Source organism: Zootermopsis nevadensis, unplaced genomic scaffold (assembly GCF_977971745.1).
Source record: "Zootermopsis nevadensis isolate Lab colony 2312 unplaced genomic scaffold, Znev_1.0 Znev_ptg000008l, whole genome shotgun sequence".
Lineage (NCBI taxonomy): Eukaryota > Metazoa > Arthropoda > Insecta > Blattodea > Termopsidae > Zootermopsis > Zootermopsis nevadensis.
Window position 1 is genome coordinate 810,180 of NW_028259140.1, and position 24,590 is coordinate 834,769.

At 38.1% G+C, this 24,590-nt stretch overlaps 2 protein-coding genes across 6 annotated transcripts in view; one reads left to right on the forward strand and one right to left on the reverse strand.

Moving 5' to 3' along the window:
• Positions 1-541: 541 nt before the first annotated feature.
• Positions 542-23,973, reverse strand: LOC110831716 (uncharacterized). 5 transcript variants are annotated; one of them, XM_022068019.2, is made up of 11 exons: positions 23,816-23,973; positions 20,414-20,486; positions 18,250-18,329; positions 17,483-17,603; positions 16,626-16,739; positions 15,583-15,603; positions 9,426-9,570; positions 8,422-8,566; positions 7,656-7,857; positions 5,394-7,241; positions 542-4,364 (listed from the first exon to the last, which is right to left on the reverse strand). In XM_022068019.2, the coding sequence occupies exons 1-10, from the start codon at positions 23,845-23,847 to the stop codon at positions 5,403-5,405; spliced, it is 2,772 nt and encodes a 923-aa protein (XP_021923711.1). In that variant the 5' UTR covers positions 23,848-23,973; the 3' UTR covers positions 542-4,364; positions 5,394-5,402. The 5 variants fall into 5 exon arrangements, with proteins under 5 accessions (XP_021923711.1, XP_021923722.1, XP_021923740.1 ...); XM_022068030.2 differs by lacking the exon at positions 23,816-23,973 and adding an exon at positions 20,725-22,309; XM_022068048.2 differs by lacking the exon at positions 23,816-23,973 and adding an exon at positions 20,575-20,681.
• A 110-nt stretch (positions 23,974-24,083) lies between these two features.
• Positions 24,084-24,590, forward strand: part of Kdm3 (Lysine demethylase 3) — a 174,020-nt gene continuing 173,513 nt past the window's right edge. Inside the window, exon 1 of the mRNA XM_087344787.1 lies at positions 24,084-24,343. Coding sequence (XP_087200913.1) covers positions 24,188-24,343 — 156 coding nt within the window. The 5' untranslated portion in view covers positions 24,084-24,187. The remainder of the gene's footprint in view (positions 24,344-24,590) is intronic.

The window sequence follows — 24,590 nt, forward strand, 5'->3', positions numbered from 1 at the left end:
TATATATGTGGTATTCGATAACAAATTCTCCATGGACTTGGGACTAACAGGAATTTAAAGCGTTACATACAAGATTCAGTGAAATGAAAGAAGGCACGGGTCATCCGTATGTAGGACTGCAACGGCACACCAGTAGTGGCACAGTGAGAAAAAATTCAAGATGTGCAAATAAATTTGTGTATGTCTCCTGATAAAATGTCTGTTATTGTGTCCAATTTTAACCAAAATTGGAATGCACTGACAAATTTTAGCACACTCCCCAGAATCAAACATTACAAAAATCAGTTTGTTTCTCAAGCAGACAGACAGTGCAAAGTTAATGGGTGCATCACTTAAATTTCGATGCGGACGCATCTAAAAATTAATCAATATCAGCTGTAAAATTCTGATATCTGCAATTGAATCGGGAATAGGCACACAAACATATGTAGCATGTTAATGGAGATTTAGAAAATCTAAATATAATCAGTTTTTTATTATATGACCTGGTCCATTCTGATGTCACCGAAGCTTAATAGTTCTTTAAAATAAAAGACAGTAATCAAGGTACAATAATACTTCATTATTGTAGGGTACTTGGGTGATAAAATAATCACCAGGCTTATAAAACCTTCATCAAAAGAAAGACGACACTGAAAAAGAAATCAATTTACAGTTTCGCTAGAAAAACACAAAATAGCTGTCAAATGAAAACACAGGATATTTGCCAGAAACACGCTGGTGTCAATAATACCATGTTCATATCTTACTCACTATAACTATAAATATATCTATCAAACTTAACACTCATTCAATACAAATTCAGTTTCCATTCTTAACAATCCTCTAACCACATAGCACACCAAACAAAAGAAACCGTTTACATAGTTGTAAGTCAATAGTAATATCACTAATACATGTCACGCATTCTTTGACACTTTTTCTCTGCTTACATCAATGCTTCATTTTACCCATCATATAAATTACTGACACTTCAGAGAAACGTCTGTCCATAACAGCCATATTTAGGCATTTATTTTTTCTGCTGTTAACATAATATAACAGAGAAATTTAAAATTGTCAGTTGTGTTCAACAACTTCACAAAGGAACCAAGTGGCCTGTAATGGCAGTATGTTTAACATCCTGTAAAAAGTCTTAACTTATCTGATGCCTGACATTAAACAGGCTATAAATATATATCTCTTGGTCTTGGCATGTAATAATAAACTATCAGAAACTGCAACATGATTACAATATTCAAACAACAATAAGGATAGAACTTATACATTGTAGATTCAAGACACCAAACTGGTATTAGAGGTCAAAAGTTATAACCTTTGGAAGTGGAACATTTATTTGTTTTTAGGTGCTACATCTCTGCATACATATATAAATAATATGACCACAAAATTGACGGTTAAAGAGGGTTATTTTAAACTTTTGTATTTTATTACTTCAGGCCAATGTAAGTTTGTATTGTCATAAAAATACTGGAATGTCATTGGCTGTATTAACACTTTGCTTCCATAGTTCTGGAAACCTAACTACAATGACCATTTAGATGTAAACATTAAACTGCATTAATTTGAAACACCAAAAGCATTTAACATATTTAAGTCTCACTTTTTAATTTATGTATTTAGAAATACGGTTATATACAACAAACAGAGAAGAATAAACCACGTAATACATATGGGGGTTAACATGGGTTTAATTTAAAAACCGACAAGCACTTCTGTCTTACTTGTAAATTTTATAGAAATGCTGTACTTCTAAAGAAGGGTGTGTTAAATATTTGTTCTGTGATACCTGTGAAATTACTGTGTCTGGTTGAAGACTGTTGCTGGCTCACTCAAATTGATTGACAGGAATGAAGTGTAACATGATTGATCATAAGATCTTCATAATGCTCTGTAAATGCATAAAAAGAGAAATTTCTGCTTTTTAACAAGACACTTGAAAGACAATGATGTATTCTTAAAATAGGCTCTTTAACGTCAGATTAAAATTGATAACATGGCAATAAGATCAAATAATTGTCAAAAGAAGGAAATAGTCATATCATTAGATGCCAGTATGGAAAACTTGGCAAATTAAACTTGTTATTGTTCATTCGTTGATTTCTCCAAAATGTCATGCAAGTATTATACAGTCACATTTCCTTGAATTTTAAATCCAACCTAAACTCGTAGTGTTTCATTTGACAAGAGTATGATACTCTTGTCAAATGAAACAGTACGGTAATAAATTCAGTTACGTATTTAAATGTTTCACTATCTGTTTGTACACATGAACAGTCTGACTCTTTATTTTGATCTTAGCCAGGCCCTCAGTGAAGTCCTTCATACTCTTTTGTTTTTATCATCTCTTTGAAGTTGAAGCTCATCTAAATAAAATTTGAGAATACAGTCTAGTTAATGCTGTTTAAGTAAACAATCGCCATTTATTGTGAGAATTACACGAAGCCCATAAACACAAAATGAAAAGTTAACTGATTGTTGACTCATGTGGTGTACAGTAACCATTTGGTTTTTTAAAGGGTTAATGAACTTTCTCCTGAAATGAATCACTCCAAATTTATCTTATTTGCTGATGACCTGGAAATTTATGAAGACATAAGTCTGTTGGTTGTAAATCTGCACAAACTGATACTGATTCAGTACAATAGTGATGTGAGAACTATATGAAACTTTACATTCAGGAAACTAATTAATTATTAATCAGTGATGTTCTAATTTCACATTCTGACTGTGTGAAAGATCTTGGTGTTATGCAGTTTCATTGTCATGCTGATTTTGTATATTCTTGTCAATAAGGACATTGGGTTTTGTTCATTATATAACATATTTCTTCTTTGGAGTAATTGTTTTACACAATGTTTTATTTAGGTAAAAACTGAAGTATTCCACTGTTGTAGAGAATAACCTGATATTGTATGACTCTAATAAAACAGAAAATATACAAAGAAAATTTTCCAGTTTGATATTTTATGTAATTATAAAATCAAAATATGCAAGACAAGTTACACAGTTCCTGACAACCATTCCTTTTCTTGGAGGTAAAGTCACATTGCACATGTTGACTAAGAACTGAGAACTAATAACATCAGAATACAGCAAAAATAATCATCACAGAGTTAACTCACTAAGAGTACTTCAGTTGTGCAAGAATTGCCAACTTGTGTCATAAAAACTAAATTATGTTTCCATATGCTTCCAAGGCTTATTCCTAAGGTTAGAACAAGAAAATCTTAAAAATCATACATTATTTAAATATCAGCCAGACTGGAAAATATATCTCATTGTGTTGAGTCAGTTCAGTGAAAAAGCTAAAGGTAACCTGTTTCGAACTCACAGTTCGTCATGTTGCAGTCTTATAAATAGATATCCAATTTATCTTGTTCCTCTTGAATGGTTTTTCATATCAGTAAGGTATAACATTTCATTCAGTGCATGTCCACAGGTTAAAGAGAGCAGCCATATTATTGAACCATTTATGACTAGGCCACGGAAAAATAAATTACAACTCTCAAAAATTAAAATGACAGAAAATATAAAGTCCTATGAATTAATAAAAATGTTATACAAATATAATATAAACTGATTTTGCCAGCATTTGCTAGCACACATATGACACAAAAGAAACCTTTCCTCCTTTACTTCGTATTATTTTACCTGCAGGAACCAAACTTAATACAGAAATATTGTACACATAAGTGTTAATGTACATTAACCATTACAGGCATGCATAAATCTAGTGTCTGCCTCTTTCCAACAGTCATACTTTGATACCAACAATAATTTGATAGACAGTTAGCAGGGGTAACAGAAGCCCCATCAACAAATGAAGTCGTGAGCAACTGTGTTACTGCATGACGGAAGGTATCAGGTTAGCTTGGCTTTCTGAAAACGTCAACGAGATACACGCAGGATCACAATAGACTCCTGGTACAGTCCTCTAAGGAAGAGCCAGTGCTTTGTTCTCCTTTATATACGAGTGTATGAATATTTGTAATAAATTGTCAGAGATCATTATGTGGACCTCACTAATTTGGCCAATACAACAGTGCACACCTCTGAGACAGAAAGCAGCTAAATAGCATATATTTTGTTCTTGTCAAACTTTAATTGCTTCGTTTTTCTATGAAAGCAAATAAATTGGCCAAACGTGATGTCCCTGCTCTATGATGCGATGTTTCATGGCGCAAACAAGCAAGTAGTTGCTGCAACTTGGTTCGCTGTATGATGTTCTTTGCACTGTCATTCCATTTTTTGCCAGAAGGCCAACTTCATTGTAATGCCTGTAAGTTCATACATGAAAAGCTTCACTGCATTTTCTTCTTGTTGGGCTTCTTACTTCTTGGAATAGTTGCATAACTTGTGACCTGAAAGATTTAAAAATTTTCTTTTTGAAAACCATTTTCTTCATTACCTACATATGAAACTTAATGGTATGCCTTATATTTGAGCATATAAAAATAATTTGTTTCCATATTTAAATAAATGAAGGTTATAATTTCATTAAAACATTCTCTTTCTTTACCTAAAGATGTAACTCTTTGGTGTATATCACATTATAAACCAATTTTATTTTGTACCTGACAAAAGCTCCCCATTCATATAATGTAAAAATTATATAATACAGCATCCGTTTCCCTTGATTTCACATTATTTATAACAACAATAATTTTACCAGATATTGGGTGAAAGTCTATTCATAAATTCTTTTTCAAAAGTAAATAGTTTTCTTTGATGCTGGATAGAAACATGGCTCCTACATTAGATGCAGATGTACAGTAAAAATTAAGGATTAAGGGTTCCACATACAAATCATTTAGTCAGACTAAAATGTCGTAAATTAATACAAAGCAGGAAAATCAGTAGTTCAGACTGTTATTCTAGTATGTAAGGAATTGCTGATTTGACCAACAAAACCATGCTCAACAAAATGTCTGGATACCAGTGGTGCAAAGCTCTAGTGTTACAGAGGAATTTATCTACATCATAGTTACTGTTACAGGGATACAGAATGCTTGTATTCTGATGACTTCTATGGTGGTTATTACTGTAAATAAATTGGGTTATGTTTGTACAAGTACACACACACTTTACACCCTAAGCCTGGGGCACAGCACAGTCTAATACATCCCTGCAAGAAATTTCTTGGCCAATTCAGCATCCATGAATGAAGTTCGACATCCAGATTCCAGAGATTATGGAAGTACAGATGAAAGAAGGAAGTGCTGTGGGTTTAGTCAATTTAGTCATGGGATGAAAACAGCAGAAGGTGTCAGATACATGCATGTGTATCTGTAGACAGATATCTGAAGAACATGTCTCGCTACTCATGCCTCTGTGATATCACCGATGTCTACTGTATTTTTGTTTTTCAATGAGTAAGATTTTTGTAGGACCTTATTGAGTCATTCCCAATCAGCCAGAGGTGCTCGGCGTTGCTGCCCAGGGGAACAGGACAGTTCTTTCACATTAACATCACTACTACTTCTAGACGTGTCCTTTTCTGAGTCATTCAGAGTATTTCCATGAACTGCTATGAAGGCCGAACTTCTGCTGCTCCGTAATCCAGATGAACTATAGAAGTCTGAACTCTCAGGTGTCCCATTTTGGGCGTCAGCTGAAGTAAAAGCCTCCTGCTTCCCATGCCAGAAAGGAAAAAATGATGATAAACCTCCAAACTGGTTCTTTGGAAGTACAAATAACCGGGAGAGTGCTGAATCTCCCTGTTTTGACTTTGACTTCTTGTGTTTTGCTTGTGGGGTTCTTGAAACAAAGACTTCTGCCTTAGTTTCAGAATCAGGTCCCAACGACCTGACGACCCCCGGCTTCAACACAAGACGAGCCGTGACAGCCGACTCTGAATCCTTTGCTGATGGCATGTCCTCATCCAGTTCTTTAGGCCAGACTGAAGCCTGGCTATTTTCATTTTGGTCTTCAGCCCAGTCTTCATTCTTTAATTCAGGGTTATTTGGAGGAGGTGTTGGCGCAGGCCGTTTGTGGTAACGTCCAGCTCTACCTTCTTTCTTTAAACTTCCCTGTGAACTGGATCTGCTAGGTGGCTCTGGTGGGGACAGAGATTCAACAGATGCATACACAGAAATTCTGTGGTCTTGAAGAGACTTTACATCATGGTCTTGTAAAGTTTGACCAAATCCATCTATAGCAACAGATGTTATTGAGGTTATATCTAATTTTGGAGAGTCACGTTCAAGTTCAACACTTTGAAAGTTTCGAGCTGTTGGTTTGTCTGTGTCCACATGTCTGGAATTTGAATCAGAGTTATTAACAACACGATTATTCGAGTGCTCAGCTCCAGTGTCATATTTAGAATTTTTTGATTCAAAAGAGATGTCCATTGCACTGTACAGGGAGAGTGATTCTGCAGAAAGAAGTGTGAGAGGCGGTACAGTCACTACAGATAGTGTTTCATCTGTCACAGTACCAGTCTCCTTCAGTTCTGAAACTGAAGACTCATCTTTCCCCTTTGATTCACTTATAACAACATCTGAAACTGCTGATGTACCTGAAGCCTCTTGAACTTCTGGAATCGTGTTTGTTAGTTGTGCCAAACTAGAAAGTTCAACATGTTTCAGTGGATCATTGACAGTGTCCAAATTCTGGACGTTTGCTTCTTGGGAAGATTCAAAATCAATACCCGCCTTATCATAAATCACGTTTCCAGGCTTAGTATTTGGTACTATGTTATTGGTTGTGTTTAAGTGTGACGTAAGTGGTTCATTAGAGAGAACTAAGCCTGAAGATGAATCAGCTCTGTCATGTATTATACCATTTGCAGTCGTGTCTGCATATGACATAGTTACGTCCTTGAATAAAGATGTGTCACTAACTGATGCAGAGACGAGGTCGTCATCCTTCATTAAAGGTTCAGTGAGGAAGTATCCATTACTAGGAATTTTAGATTCATCTGATTCTGCATCATATAGGGGCATATCTTCTTCATCATCAGGTGAATCTTGTTTGGCATCAGAAATGTCAATGCAGCGTTCTTCAGCTGACATTATTTCATTCAATTCAGATGGAAAAGGATCTTGACTTCGATTTGAGGGATATGAAATCTCTGGAAGAGAAGACAGAGGTGTGTTTGATCTTTTTACGGTGGCTGTCATGGTAAATGGAATGAGTGTTGGAGCATGAGAGGACAAGGAAGAAGATACGTCATAGAAATACTCCTCTTGATAGCAGTGGTCTGCTTCACCACCTAGTGGGTCCAATAGTTCACTGTCCTTCAAACAAAAACACAGAAAGGAGAAAAAAAAACGAAACATTGTTACTGCTGTGCTAGCACCTCCAATACATTTGACATGGATATTTTTACGTCTCAAATTTTATAAACTATTTACTTGCCTGTAGCAAAGTACTGAACTGTACATAAACAGAAACTTAACACTAAACTAATTTTCATAAGATAATGTCATGGAACGGATCTTTATACCTCTGTAGCTTCACCAAAACACAGTGTGAATAAAAAAATTATTAAAAATGTCAATCTGAAGAAGAGTAAGGTATTCCAGAAGTCTTAATTCATCATTTATTACATTATGTTATTCCTGTTGCCAATGTGCTTACTAAAATTGCTGCATGATAAATAATTGTGTGGGGAGGCGACACTGTATTTCTGATGAATAAAAAGCTCTTACCTCAGCAACAGGTCCCCTCTTGGCAGCAGATCCTCCACGTAAGCTCTTAGTTCTCATAGATCGTGTACATCCCACAGAGGCTGTCCTCACCAGAGGTTCCCTGCTTGATGCAAGTCCTTCAGATTGAGTCACGTGATGTCCAGCATACAGAGGCTCTGCACTAGAATAGCCAGAACTTACGTCCTCTGACGATCGGATATGGCTGAAAACACAGTTTCCATGAAGACCGAACTCTTTGCTGGTGTCATAATGCCTCTCTTCATATGCTTCAGCGTTGCAGCTGTCCCTTGGTTTATTTAACAGCACTTCATCAATGCCTCGTTGCTTTATCACTTTGGGTCAAACTCAAGGACCTTTCAAATACTAGGCTAGTATGCTACTGACTAGACCACAGCCCACCCAGGTTCAATGGAGTGAGTTGAGCCTTAACCTTAAATTCCCTTGATTGAGGAGATATTTTCACTACCTGAGGAACATACAGACAAGTAAAGCCAGAAAAGTCTGTGGTTTATTCCATGAAACTTGGAAAAGATGGGCTTTCCTTATCCTATCCAGTACATTTGAGACAAACATACCAAGAGGACAGTTTGTGAAATTATCATGACACATTCATATGAGAGACATATATATGTGGCAAATAAATAAAGGTAACTGCAATGAATGCTCCATACATCTGTTCCTGACCAAATCTGTGATACATCTATACTCAGAGGTAACTCACTTGATTGTTTGAATTGTACACGGAAGAAATGAAGCTCATTTTTACCTGAGTGGAATGCTGGGTTCCCTTGGTCGAGAGCTTCCATGCTGCCGGACATCCACATCTACTTCTGGGAAGTACATCTCCATCCGGCCTGAACCAGACGCTGAGCGACGGGGACTGTAACCTCTTTGCCTCAACATTCTGGGATCTTCAAAATAATAATTGTACGAAGAAAAGTGACTTAGTGTAGAATGATATGTGATTATTTTTACAGCAATATTTCTGTAGTTTGCAAATCAGGCACAATAGTCACATTTTAAATATTCTGAAATATCACAAGACTACTCAGCAGGCAACTGTAGCATGTGTCATTTGACATTACGTATTTATTGTCTCTGACGGCAAAGTGGTCTACAAGCTTGGCAATATATGGGTCAAACATGAAATATGTACCTGCCATTTGACATAAATAAATAAATTTATTTGGTTATCTTTATGCTCCATTGACCTAAATATGGCAGGACAGTGGTAAATGATTATTAGCTGGGAAAGATAAGGGAAGAAGTGGTCGTGGCCTGCCTTAAGATTCTATCGTAGTATATGACTCAGAACCTGGGATAACTGCTCCATGGCGAGAATTTAAACCAGACGCTTCCTGAATGTGAGCCACATATGTTCCACCACTGTCAATCCTCTCAAGCACATTATTTTGTGTTTCTTCTTGCTTCAGGATAATTGAAACATAACCAAGACTTCAAAAATACATGTAAATGTGTCTTGATTAAAAGTGTTACAATTGTTAATGTGAGATAATATTCCTGAAATTGAAACACCTGTATATTAATCACTGCCTTGTTTATCATGAAGTAAGGTATATAAAAGACAGTCCATCAGCTCAACTAAATGATCTTAAAACTTTGCATACCGCGTAGTGTATTAGAATATACAGTAAACAAACCAACAACTATTAACACTATAATAAGACACTATTATGGCAATAGCGTCTATAATAGTGTTAATAGTTGTTGGTTTGTTTACTCTATATTCAACTAAATGATCTTACACACCTAAGCCATCTGTTTCCTCCATGTCGTCTTCATCTGGTACATTCTTTAGAGCCTTGCTGTTACGGTTCATGTCGGACTCCTTGTCCGACGAGAGGTCACTGAGACTGTAACTCCTCCGAAGTTGATTGACCAGACCTCCACCCCCCTGTAAGGAAGACAATATTGAAAAAGTAAATTGTGGCAATCATGTAAAAATTAGATCATACTTATGTCTTGGTACTTACACCACAGAATAAAATCTTCTGAACCAGTGAGGCACTAGAGGAAAACAGTGATACTGCACATATCTTCCTCTTAAAACAATGTTTTCACAATTATAATACATGACTCTCTGTTACATATAACTGTCTCCATGGAGTGGAGTTCTTGAGAAGTTAATAGTTGCTCAGCTAGTCAACTGTACACCTTTTATGGAACCCCAAAGATTCAGCGCTATATTCACAGGAGCCCCGCTTCCTATCCGAAGCCACATGAATCCAGTCCATACCCACCATCCTATTTAATTTTGACTTTGGTATTGTCCCTCCATGTATACTTGGTCTTCTGTATGGTCTCTTCCCTTCAGGTTTTCCAACCAAATTTGTGTGCATTTCTAAACTATCTCATGCCCCACATTTCTTATTCTCCTTGATGTAACTCTACTACATATAAGAAATTATAGCTTCGCACATAATTAATCCTTTAAACCAGTGGTAACTACATATACCTCCTGCATTAACAATCAGTAACCGTATTTTGCACACAGTATGTTTTTATACGTTTCATATAATTGTCATAATAAACAGTGATTATTTTCTTAAACAGCACTAACTGGTTGATCTTTGTGACAGACATGTTGCATTTTCTTTGAGGTAGGAACTGAATGGTTTCAATATTACTTTAATGAGCTTCATTTTTGAAGGGCTAATATAATGCAGTATATGGAGCATTCTGGTAGCTGGTAGGAACTCTCTTCAGAGATAATCCTACTTCGGGGAAGTGAGTGCCCCTGCCTACGCGAACTCCGGGTTCCCCTTGACCCGAGGTGTAGCAACCTGCAAGGGTCCCTCTACCAGGGTCATGGTAGATGGCATAGGGCAGCAGCTATGTCATTATTGGGGCGAGGCTATTGAAGAATGACTTCCCTAAAGGCCCGTCACCAGATATTCACAGGCGACAATCACACACTGATTGTACAGGTTGTGATACTGCGATGGAGAAGGCAACAGGAAACCACTCCATTACTGTACACATTATCATCTCCACAGTAACCTTGTTACAGAGGTGATACTTCCTTCGCATGGTACCATAGCACACTGATGCTCTCAACTTCCTTCCACTTCCTGGAGTTGGACTAAAACTGTCCAGCTGTCCATATCTTCTTTTGCCTTTGTTACATCTTCTGTCGGGTGTTTGGGGTAGGATACATATCTTATAACCTCATATGATGCTTCTCTTTCTCACAACCAAGGCTTTTGCAACCGAGTCATGACATTATAACCATTAAATTTTAGTGGAGGAAATGCATGCAACTTCATTCATGAAACTCAGTCATGACAAAATATCTTTATACCTGATTTAGAGGAAATGAGACCATCAAAATGCAAGTTAGTTTAGATGTAAGTGTAGTTCGATTTATGAAGTCTGATTTGAGATTTTCGTGGCAACGAGTACGAAGATGGTTGTCTTCTGGGTTGTAGTGCCAAGTCTACCAGACTACATGGTGCTACGACCAAGAAGACAGCCATCTTCATGAATAATCAGTACATCAATAACTAGCCAAGGTCACCGTTTCCCTCAGTATGAACCGGATGATGTTTTTAGGAAATTTATACTTTCCCATTGCCTGTACCTGTGGTAGTTATTACAAACTACACACTGACCAGTTGGAAGGATGCCATTTTCAACAGGAGTACACAGCAGATTATACTGCTTTATCTACCAAAGGGGGGATTTCAAAATACCATCCTTTCCATTTTGCCCACAGTTTCATGAGGCTGGAATGAACAGCACCCTGACGGATGTAGAAATGACTGATTTGCACATCCAATTCTACAAGATGAAAATTCATGAGTAATGAACGAAACATGCTTAAAATCAACTTTATCACACAATATTCAGTTTTGCAAGAATACTCAAGATGAATTGAGATTATTTTTAAATGGCATACTTATGATCGTTTGTTCTATGCATCCGACAGATGTAAATGAAACAAACCACTTCTGATGTGGGAGGGCCCACAGAATAGGATTATATTTACTTTCAAATATGAGGTGGTGATGGCTGGCAGTGGGTGAATATTGTGTAGGCCGTGATCACATTGACTCTGTGTATAACTGAATTAGCATTCTGCCATACATGTCAGTATACAGAGCAAAAAAATAACAGCACGGACAAAATAGAATTAAATGTGCACGCTGTATCTGTCTCATTCTGTCAAACATGGACAGAAATGGAGAAAATCATATTATTTTATTTGGCTGACTCCAACAGCAGTAATATTGAGGCACTGTTAATTGTGTTTCTTGTGAAGTACGTATTAAGTTAGTTTAACATTTACTTTTGATTTTTAAACTGAGGAACCTACAATGCAGTTGCATCTGCTGAATAATTTAAATTAAAAATCTCACTGACATGCTAAACATAAATTCAAGAGGAGGTTTCCATTTGTGCTTATAAGCCCTTGTGGATATATTATGACGTATGTTCAGTTCCAGAAATCTCTTGCATTTTCCACACAAGTAAGTCTATTCCAACACCCATTTAACCTATGATCTTGAAATTTTTATGCAACCACGTGACTGTAGACAGAACATGGACCATTTAGTTTGACACGAAGATAAATACTTGAATGGCAAACTTTAATGTCAGATGCAGAAATACTAAAAGTAACATTTGCAGAATAGGAACTTTTAAGATCAAATATACCATGATATTCAAATTGTAGAGTAGTTACAAGAGACCTGTGAATTGTGAAACATTTCAAAAACATATAAATCTGTAAGAAAGCATTATAAAAAAACAGCATGTTAAAGTCTACTGAAATTTTATTTACACACCAATTTCACAGCACACATTCATTATAAAAAAAATAAACCGAAACTACAGACTTCTTAAAATTAGCACAAACAATTTTTAAACGCCTTCATCGTAATCCGTCAGTAAAGGAAATCGATTCCAAGGCAAGCGAATGTATAATGTAACGGAACACATGAAAAAAGGATTTCCAATGTGTAAAACATCCTTCAAATCATTAAAACAATTTGCTACTGACCTCCGTACCACATCTGTAAAATATGAGCATTTGTAACTAAAATAGTTTCCAACTTCTATCAGATAATTTTAAAGAACTGCATATGGCACATGTAATGGCTTCTCGTTCGATCTGTTGTATCAAATGGACACAGGGCATTTAACGTAAATATTTAAACATATTAGTAAGTCTCTGATCTACAGCTGAATATCAAAAAAACAAAACAATCACAAATTGCCACAACATTAAAAATAACATAAATTACTCATGCCAGCACACTATCCACATACCATTCCACAGCAATTTCTCTCGGTTCATTTCAAAATACATGTCTTTGTACAAGTCAGTCTTTTCATTTTGAGCTATTTACCCAACAAAACATTCTACCTAGCAACAGGTTATGGGATTGAATCTTCAACACTGGATAGACTTTATGAGATCTTTTTGGTAGCTTTGGTAGACTTCTTTGCATTCCTACTCCGCGTGGTGCGACTGCATTCGGGATTGGACGGGGCTGAATTTACCGTGCGTTTTTCAAGGGGCGTGTGGTCAGGTGAATCATAGGTGGAATCATCTGATAATACAGAAGCAGCAAGTTCATCAGAAATCTCTCTGCCATCTGCTTCACACAAAGATCTGGAACGTCGCTTGGATGCACCGTCTGCAGTGCTGCCCCCAATCAAGCCCTCTTCAGAAGGTGCAGATGTCGTGCGGGAGCGTGACTTGGAGGCCACTGATATTTCTGACTGGCTAGGGGGTGCCGAAGGAAGGAGGCTATGTGACGATATGGCCGACAAGCTGATGTTCTGGGTCCGAGGAGAGAGCCAGGCAGGAAGGAGAGAATTAAACAAGCTCAATCAGTTATTTGGTACAGGCAAAACAAGCAAAAGCAAACAAGCAACCAAACCAGGCAGAACAAAATATGGAAAACAATATTCATACTTTCAAGAAATTACTCTATAACCTTGTTTAACAACAGTGAAACACAGGAAAAATGATTACTGTCACGATGCTTTCAAAAATAAAAACACAAACAAGAATGCAACAAATGTAATGAATATCTTTCAGTAGTTTACAGTGCAACCAAGGACAATACTCAAGATGTTTCATGGCGATTCTCACCAATAAAGTAATAATCCTTCACACACAACAAAATGAAAATTAGTGTGTGAAGCAACCAATTAAATCATCTTGAGCAGGCAGCCATGCCAGTGTGGAATAATATTCCAGTGTTTTGGAAACCATCTCCAAAATGTTGGAACTTACACAGCTGTTCACCCAAAGGGATTTCATTGTATTTAGTTCCCATGAATGCATCAAATCTTATACAATACAAACAATGTAGAAATTTATGTTATTTTATATTAGAGTATGATTAAATTTTTTTTAACATTTTGGCAGTGATAATCATTATTGTTATCGAGGAGCAATTATTGGATCACACAAAGGGAGAAAAGTTAAATTTAAATCTGTCGTGTTAAAAATTAGTTTATTTCTCTTATTCTAATCTGTTAGGGTAATGTTCATTTCCAGAAAATAACATTATTTATTAGGACTGCAGAGCCATTACCTGAAAGAACACACACTTTTAAAATGACTGTCTTCTGGGTTGGAGCGCCTTGTAGTCTGGTAGAAGTTTATCACCTCCATTATCATGGCAATCACCTCTGAAATGTTGGTATACCTCTACCAGACTATACAGCACAACTCAGAAAATAGCCATCTTCATACTCACTGCTGTGAGAGCCTCAAATCTCACCAAGGAGGTCGATTTGTTAAGACGACTAATCCTTGTACTTACAAAGTAAGTTGGGATTTTAGATTCAAGATTTTAAAACGCAACCAACCCCCCCCGAGGAGCTCCGAAAGGGGTGTAAAGGACTGAAATTTCATTTCTAGTATTTTAGTATTGGTGACGTTACTGATACCATTTTGAGCATACATATGTGAGGTTACAAGCAAAGATGTGCGTGTTACTAGGCATCGGTGTACAAGAGGTGACGTGTTACCACACTTCGCTAATCTATAAACAGCTTAGTATGCTGGGGGATAAGAGGCCATGCGGATAAACTCAGGAGGATCCTGGGCTGTTTATACTTACAACACAAACCATTTCTGTTACCATCATTAAAGGTGTTTAGTGTGTGATGTCGCTCTCACCATTTAATTAACAGGTGTTATTTACTATAATTTAAAATATGTAAAAAAAAGAATCTCATCAGATCTTAAAGCAGACAGAAGAGGGTACAAACCTGTTGCATTTATGTAATGAATACATTTAAATTCTGGAACAAATTTAGGGGTGTTTAGAGGGTATAATGTGAAGTTGGGTCTTGCTTACTGAAGTATATTCAATAACCCTCACTGGTTAATTTTCAGATGTGACCTGTACAAACCGAGACCTAAAACCAGAACCTCGTGGTGGTTGCGATGGGGTCAAATTTTATGTTTTATTTTCTACTCGTTTAAGAAAGATGTAATACACTGAATTGCAACCAACATTTAAGTCGCTTATAAAATCAATGATGACGGAATTTCTAAAACTGCCCCCTTCATTTACTTGGAAGAAACCGTACTTATAAAGCCGAACACAATAAACCACATGACAAAACAAAGAATTGAAACATGCACATCAAACATTTTCACTCAAACAGAAAATGTCAATACACAATAATTTTTCCAACCACTACAAATTACAGTGTGCAGAATTTTAGTTTTTACCAATTTATAACTTGACGCTTCAAAGAAACTTCCTTACACACATATGACAATCTCTTAATATCTGCGCGTACCGTAGGATGTACCATCTCCTTTAACGAGAATCTAACTACGATCAATTTCCATATGTATCACATACGAGAACTTTAGAATAAATAAGATGAGATAAAATAATATAAAAAAGTATGACACAGTTTGAACTCTTACCTTGTAAACCAACAATGAACTCTGGTTTAAAAGAGAAAACAAAATTTGAAAGCAGCAGCACAATAAATTCACTTAAATGCTATTAAAAGAGCCAAAACTTAAGACCATATTGGTATATGCAGCCTAGAGATATGGACGTATCTTCTACCGTTCCGAACGTGACCAGTAAGCAGAGAAATTATGTCATTGCATGCATCTCGGTACACATTCGAGAGGAACGGGGAAGGGAAATTCTCTTTAGTTGAAGACGGCTGTCTTCTGAGTTGTAGTCTGGTAGAAGTTTTGATAATGGAGGCAGCAAGGACCTCTGAAACGTTGGTAAACTCCTACCAGACGTGGCGCTACGACCCAGAAGACAGCCATCTTCAGACTCACCGCCGTGAGAACCTCAAATTCTACTTCCCTTCAATTATTTTCATATCTTATCCATATATAACAAAAACAGTTAAATCGGTCTAATGAACCACAAAAAAACTCCCAACAACTTTTCTGGCTTACTTTACGAGATCGTAAACTGTCATTCAACACATACAGCACCACAGAATAAGCCGACTCAACTAATCAAACCATGCTGACCAAACTAGCTACATTAATAAATCGGTTGTCAGAAATTCTTAATGTATCAGCACGTGGCAATGGAACATACACTTTGGATCGCTCAGATTTTTAACTTTTTTGTAACAGTGGACGATGGACAGAGTCCAAACACCGAATAGAACATACGGTTGTTTGTGTCACGACAGCAGATCATGATCATGATTACTCTGTACGTCTTACAATTGTTAAAGTACGTACAGAGAGACATTGTTTGGGACACAGCGGTCTATGGGAAAGAAAACTGTTAACGCTGACCTGGTCCTTCAAAAACTGGCACATAATACATTAAGCATTCGATAGCCATACCAAAAAACACCGCACATGAAGCGATCTGTTCGCGAGCAGCAAGTCATCTCAAGGTGTTAACGGCTGTACCGGTAACTGAGAGTACGATCACTTTAAAAAAAAAGATACTAAAAACTGAGATGTCCGTGAGTTTCACTCACCTTGATGGCAGTCTGCATAAGCACCGTAGTCGCATAGTTGACCCCCTTCGTACCCAGATGCAGCACCGTATGGTAACCCTGCTCCTTTGCTTTTGCTATATACTCATCAATTTCCTGCCAACATGACAAACATGAATAAGTCGCAACGTGAGATCTAGCGGCAAAGGACGAGATCTGAAGCGCGACAAAAACACGTGGCAGCGCGCAGAAAGAATCTTACACAGTGAATTAATAAAATTTTAATTGTTTACATTATTCCACAGTGAAATTTATTAGCTTATTTTCCTAGTTTATGTCAGAAAAACAGTCTTACAGCCACAACACGTCTTACAAGTATTGAACCAACTGACAAGCTTCCATGAGCACCGGTACGAAAATCATCCCATAAGAGGACACCCGCCCTTCACACGTGCCAAATGTGTACCATAAATAAAACCATCACAGCAGCCATAAGCTTCAGAATATGAAGTGACATAGCACCACTTCATGAACGGTACCAAAATGTGTCATTGTTGGTCTTATGGGTTGTTGCGCCATGCGCACTTGTAGATAGATGCCAGTGGTCGTTGAACACCGGTCGGATCACGTAGGGTTCTGACGATGGTATGATAATAGTCAGAATTATTGGCTTTTTGGACGATAACTCCGACCAACACTGGTACTGCCTACGTTATTCAATATGAAATCAATATCTGACATGAAGATTTCTGTCTTCTGGGTTATTGCGCTGTGTAGTCTGGTCGATGTTAACATCAACCAGACTACACAGCGCAATAACCCAGAAGACAGAAATCTTCATATTCACCGCTGTGAGAACCTCAAGTCTTACAATATCTGACATTATAACTCATGTTCACCTGTTCACGTCGACTGAGCATGGGATGAACGAACTTCCTGTACAAGATACTTGAGCCCTTGGTAGCTGGAGAAAGAAGCCACAGCACCAGGATTATCTTAATCTCGTAATAAAATGGAAACCTGTAAAAAAAAAAATAATTTGAACAGCTGATTTAATTTCTGAAAGATTTACAAGAATAAAGACTCAAAAACACAAGATGTAGCTGTGGCATCAGTTTAAACGGCAAACATCACTAATTCCCCCCACCCCACCCCCCATTCCAACAAATTATTTGTTATCCAATTTAAGAAAAATACTAGCAAAATTGTCTTCTTTCGCCACACATTTTTTCTCTCTCGAAAGTGGAGGGTAACTGGACCGGCTTACCATCACAGACAAAAGTGACAACAGTTTTTGTCTTCTCAGTCCTGGCTTAGGACATGGACCAGTGGTGAGCAGTTCTGTGGGTCCCAAAAATGTATTTAGAAAATTTTTTATCATCTTGTTTATTCATGAATTTTATTTTATACTTTTGTTAATACAATAAATTAATTCCACCTCTGTGGATACCTTCGTGAGTGAGCGAACTATACTGAAGAGAAGGAACGCTGTATTCTATAGCGGTTTGGCCGGTTTCCAAAAGTGTCTAGGGGCAGTGCATTGGATAAACATGTCTGGTATAGAGTGTGTTACTGAAGAAGACATAAAAATAGTTATTGAAGACATCTGTTAAAATACACCAGCAGAAGCTGAATTCATCGTGCAGACAGCGAAGCCATAACTTACCAAAAGCTGAGGAACACATCTGTAAAAGTTTCTGCGCACGTGAAAAGTGCAAATACTATCCAGTACATCATCCATTTCACCTGGAAACAAGCCAGACTTCAATAAATCTATAAACACATATAGAAATATTACTACGAATTCTGGAGATTTCCAGAAACATAGAAATTCAGTCTCCAATTTTACATCATACATAATTCAATGCCAATGAAAATGCATATATTTGTGGGGGGGGCGGGGGTTTTGCATATTTATTTGAGGGTCTATGGCCAAGTTTTTTTTCTTTATTATAAGAAAAAATTCCAGCCCATTCTTTAAACAATATATTATGCAAATGAGGATTTCCTAGTGTGTACGAAGATTTAAAACCGCATATACATATAAATAACTGATACAAAGGGAAATCCGCTCACAGGTTTATTTGAAATTCCGATTGGCCAGAAAGTTCTGTACTTTAATCAAATACTTCCAATTAGCATTGCTGTTAAAAGACCTTCCTCATCTATTGCAGACACCCACAAGAACAGATGACCGCGCGCCTTTCAGGAAACCGATCCAATGTCAGTTGTCTGTTACAGGAAATGGACTATTATTGTCTCGAGTGCGCCTAAATATGAGCAGTGCTACCAACACAGACATCCCTGCTCGATAATGAGTCTTGTTCTTCGCCTAATTATAACACGAAGTCTGGATTCGGTCCCAAAGGGCAGCAGACAGAAAACCGTCTTACAAGTTGACTCTTACTGTTTTATTACACGCGATCATGGTACAGACGCACCAAACAACGGATCGAGTAGGATGAAAATTATTCGTATTACTGGGCAGAATTAAAAATCACAGAAGACTCCGGTTAACGATGAACGAATATTGCTAAAAAGATTAATAATTTTCTGTTTCAGAATTACATCTGTAATTTGCTACGTCTGAAATGATTAATTTTTCCAGCCAACAGGCACCCACTCGGATAATTTAATTTTTCGATCTTTCAGAAAAAATAACCTATTTAAATTGGTGTTACAAGGAACAGTATTTTTTAAAACATTAACACAGTCTAAATGAAAACGTTAACCAGCTATGTGGTATAGGATCACTGATCAGCCGACAGATTTTCATTTGAACAAAAAAAAACTACACATTACGGAACTTGTAACAGTAATCGCCACGTTCAAAATAACCCGCCATTGAAACCTATTCTGAGGCGTTTCAATCCAGAGCTCATCCACACTCTATTTATTTTTAATATTATCCTCCCATACACGTAATTTTCTCCATCTCAACACCCTACTATCTCGTTGGTCAAAATATTCCTCTCTGTGGCACTGTTTCTCTTAAAAAATTCTCCTGCCACCCCGACATTGTCACAAAAGGCGGTTGAGGGGACAGGAAATAGCTTAGCCTTGCGAGGAAGTGGTCGACACGCTTCGACGAACAAATCTGCCTGTTAAGTGCAGGTTACGTGTCACATTTGAAACCGCACGTTCTGTTCTGCTACTACAAGATAACGGGATACGGCGGATAAAGTTGCCTGGTCTTTGTCCACATCTTGTAGACCCTCACAAACCCTTTCAGACGACAAAGGCGTTGTCACCAAAGCCCAGAATTCCATCCCCACCCCCATTTCCCCTCGTGCAAACGCAAGCCTTTGTTCCTCAGTACAGTCTGTCCATTGAGCACCTGAAACTTTCCTCAGGTAATAAATCACGAGATTCCCTAAACAGGATTTGAGGTTTTCACGGCCGTGAGCCCGAAGATGGCCGTCCTCTGGGTTGCAGCGACGTGTAGTATGGAAGAAGTTTACCGACGTTTCACAGGTCCCTTGCTGCCTCTATCATCATGGCCCTGATGGTGGAGGCAGCGTTTACTTTTGTCTTGTTTGCATACAATTAGTCAAGACAACATGGTTCGTGCCAAACAACATCCGGTTCATCACAGCCACTTCTGCGTTGTAATTTGCGATTTCTTTCCACGATGTTTTCGTAAAGATCAGAAATGTTGATTCAAATGAAAACAGCCGGGAAATCAAAAATAACAAAGGGGAGTTGTTCCTCATCGTCTTTTTGGCTTCAAACACGACGTTTATTTACAAGAAAAGCTTCCCACACTATTTACAGTGTTTAAAAAGTGTCATTATGTTCTCGGGGTGGGAAAAATCAAAAAGTCTACTTACGTATTCCTTCACATTTTTCGTCCTAACCGCTTTGTACGATGCATACGCTGGGTAGAGGGTACCAAAGATGAGTCTGAAAAACGGATAAAAACGCATGTAGGTCATTTCCTCTGAAAAACAAGATGCTACAGAATACGACGACAATATGTGGTTACTGCCACCTGTGGTCCGACTCCTTCCACCAACGCAGTAATCCAGCAGGAAACCAGATCTACAAGCAGATGTCCCGGGACAAGCATCAGACACTTCGCTTACCCCAGCCACGCCCGAATGCGGGCACATGGCTGTATCAAGACCCAGCTCTCACTCACCTGAGAAATCGTCGCATTTGCCACCTGACACACACAAACACACCCTCGGCTGCCCAAGCGATGCGATTTTCAAGAAGAATATCATATTTCACTGTCGTGACTAATGTCACAAGCAAATGAAAGTAACTGGCCGTAACAACAATAACACTTAGTTTTATATTTAAAAAAAAAATCTAAACTCGCTCGGTCCTTCCGCCGAAGCTTGTAAAATGACATCACGAACATGTCCGAAGGCACACGACCACTTCTCTGCTGATACGCGTTTCACTGCACTTTGACACGAGTATTCATTTTTGTTCTAATTGTGTGGGTAATAACAATGGGCAAGATTTGAATCACAATCGCTGCATAACTGCCACCCACCCCACCCCCGCCCCCCAACAAGAGGCACTTCCTTTATCGAGGACGCTTCTTTGTCACAGTACAATGCGTAGTAAAATTCAAACGCAAGAATTGTGATTAATCAGTCAGCTGTTCGGAGGGGGCTTGCACACGCTTATCGCCCAGCGGTCAGTGGCCACTGTCGCTGTCATGACCGGCAATTAAAGACGGTTGATAAGCTAAATTTATCCGGCGTATGGAACTCTGAACACTGTCAGATTCAAACACGTCTCTGGCAACGGTCACGGCAAAATGTTTCTGACTTCTCTGCGGTTCAAGAATCCAGCGTTATCTGTGACCACGATTTGTAAATTTCCAAAACAGTGAAATAAAAGAGTATAACATAAATTTGGGGGGGGGGGGGGTTTCTTGTAAAATTCAAATATACACAACTATCACAACTCCGTCGCTGTAAAATATGGTGATTCTGACGTCTACCTTTACCTTCGACGACATCGCACCAAGCTCACGAATGATCTAGTTTATCTTACCGGGAACGAAAATATCTTAAGATTTTAATTATCGGAGTCGTGGTAAGGATGGACAAATAACTTGTCAGAAACAGGACACCAGAATACGTCGGCAAGTAACAGTGCGTTCATGAAAGAAATAACGGAACGAGCCTCCAGGCTAATATCGATCAGTGCCTCGAATTCTGACTTGACAGCTGCACGGGACGTAAAACAGCGCCAGGCCTGTTTAACGACTACCGCATACAACTTCCAGGAGCACTATCACGCCTGTTTTGAAAACTCGCTCTTCTGACGAATCATGAAGTACCAGACACAGCTGCTAGTTGGCAACATGGACGAATACGTGTGTTGGCAGGAAAAGAAAACTGTCTTTGTGACAAGTGAAAAATTACGGCCGATTTGCAGTCCTTCTTAAAAGACAAAAAAAAAAGTTTCTTCGGCACCGTTTCCCTGCCAGTAATCCTCGGGTGTTGCTAGTAAAACAATCTTCAGCTCTCGGGTCCATTGTTTGCTTTGCACAGTTACAGACAACTTTCCCGCGAAAGGATTAAAAACTTCTTCCCCGAAAATCGCAACTGAACAGTCAGTATTCTTAACCGTTTTTGCACAATTCACTTCAGGGTCGCATTCAACACGAAGTACAGTCACTGGCAAATATTTGACGCACTGATAATAGACACAGCAGTCACACGGGTGTTGTATCAGACTACACCACCACACGCCGTGAGGAGACATGGCACTTTGCCCCACCATCACCCAGGCACTGGTTATATTTAGCCCCAATTCTGCTGCTACTTGCCCGTGCAACGAGCCCCACCTAATGGACAGGGCCTCAGAGTTATTCGGAATAATTCAACATTCCAAAAGCGGCCAAAAATTATAGGAAACATTTCCTAAACACAGAAATCTCTCAACTATCATAGGTAGAATCTCGGACCTATCGCCAGTTACCCTGACTGAGGTTTTCCGTCTTTTCCTCAGTCTCCAAAGGGATAGTACATAAAAAACGCCAAATCTACTGGAACCTTCGCAACTGATAATTCACAAATATCCAACCAATCAGTTTTATTACAGTGTATAATCTATGAGGTTTGAAACGTCTGTTAAATAAATGAGGAATAGCGAATACTTCCTAGCCTTTGCCTTCGATGAGGGATCCTAAAATCGGAAGTACCATCTCCAAGATTTACTTACCAAATTCTAAGAGCCATCAAGAACAGTAAAATGCTAATGAGACAATCTGAATGTGGATGCTGGATGATTTAAGCTACCATTACAAATCAACCAAAAACATGTGACCAGATCTATTCCGATTTACTGATAAAATGGACTGACTCTTGGTATTACATTATATTGGAGCATCATGTAGATACAATAATATTATTAGCCATCTCCACATGACAGTACACAAAGCTAACATTACTGTACATCTCAATGCACTCAATATTAGACGCAACAAATAATTTCTTTCTTGGGACATGAATGTTTTCTTATCTAAGTAAAAAAATATAAACTCAATTTTTAGAATTCTGGTTCAGTGGAAGTCCTATTCTGTTACAAAGTACGTAAGAACACTTCACCCCCAAAAAACTTAACATGTCTGCTTTTAACCCACGAATTTCAATGCCCTTTTAAGCTAGCATTATGGCAGCACACCTTACCATACATATACAAAGAAGTGAAGGCTTAGTGAAGACAAATTTGAATTATCTAATACATAAGCTCTATAAAATATGGTTTATATAATTCACAATGAAAAAACTAAACCAGTAGCCGAAAGAATGAATCATCTGTACCTCTAGAACATACAGGTTTTCAATAACTATTCAGAAACACAAAGACAAAAATTTACAATTTACAAAATTAAACTACAACCTTTAGTTAAGCACCACTTTACAGAAGTTGCAACGAAAAGGTAACAAACGATCACTAGCCTGTTTACGAAGTATGGGGCAATGGAACTTCAGCCTTGAAAATCAATATGAATCAGCTGTCGCCGAATTTCCATTAATGGAACAAACCTAGGGCAAGACGACATTCTGGGTTTCTCAATAAGGTTACAAATGCCATAATATACCATAAAAGTATAATGCATCACCACAAATTTACCAAAACTACAACAATAAGAAATGACCTCTCTCGGTGTCTGGTGCCAAAATATGACGCCTAACCGCCTTGCCTGAAATTTTATATCTATGTACAAACGTTTTATAAATGTGGAAATGAAAACTACTTACATTACTAAGCGTGACACAATAGAGGATATCATATTTTCTGAATTTAATATTCTACCACACACCTATACCAATTAATAGTTACTATATCGCACAACCAAGTACTCACAACCTATCACACAGACGCCATACTGAACTAAGGTATGACGTCTGAATGTTTTGGTCACGTGGTGACGACCTACTTTCTGTGCGGCGCAGGAATATAAAAGTTTTCTACTCTGATTGATAGCGGACTCTAGCGGAGCAATGGAAAGTGTTCATCGCAAGTATCAATGCGCGGATGTGGAACAGTGCTGTGGTGTTTTGAGTCGATGGTGGAGAAAAGTTTGACATTTGTGATGTTTTTGAATTGAAAATGTGTACCTAGTGGATATAATGGCTTACAAGTACCGAGAAGAAATAGTGGGTAAACGTTTTCTTTCGGTTAGTGGATTTACCAAGCTGAAATTAGGAAAAATCGGCGAGTGGGGCTGGAGGGCGGGAGTAATACGTGCTGCAAGTCACAAGGACAGTTCTCATCCAGATCTGCAGGTACGGTTTTTTAATTCTTGCCAGAATTGTATCCAAGACACAGAGTCAGCATAAACATTTACATTCAGTTTATATTGTTCTGCTTTACGACATTGCCATTAGGTCTAATGTTGCGTATATTTAAGCATGACGCAAGGCGCCTTAGTTCAAATGTTTATTACGTGCCTGCATACGTAACCCACGGACTGATTGCCCGTATCGTCGTCTTTACACTGCGAGAGTATTACATCTGTAGTATGTTAATGAT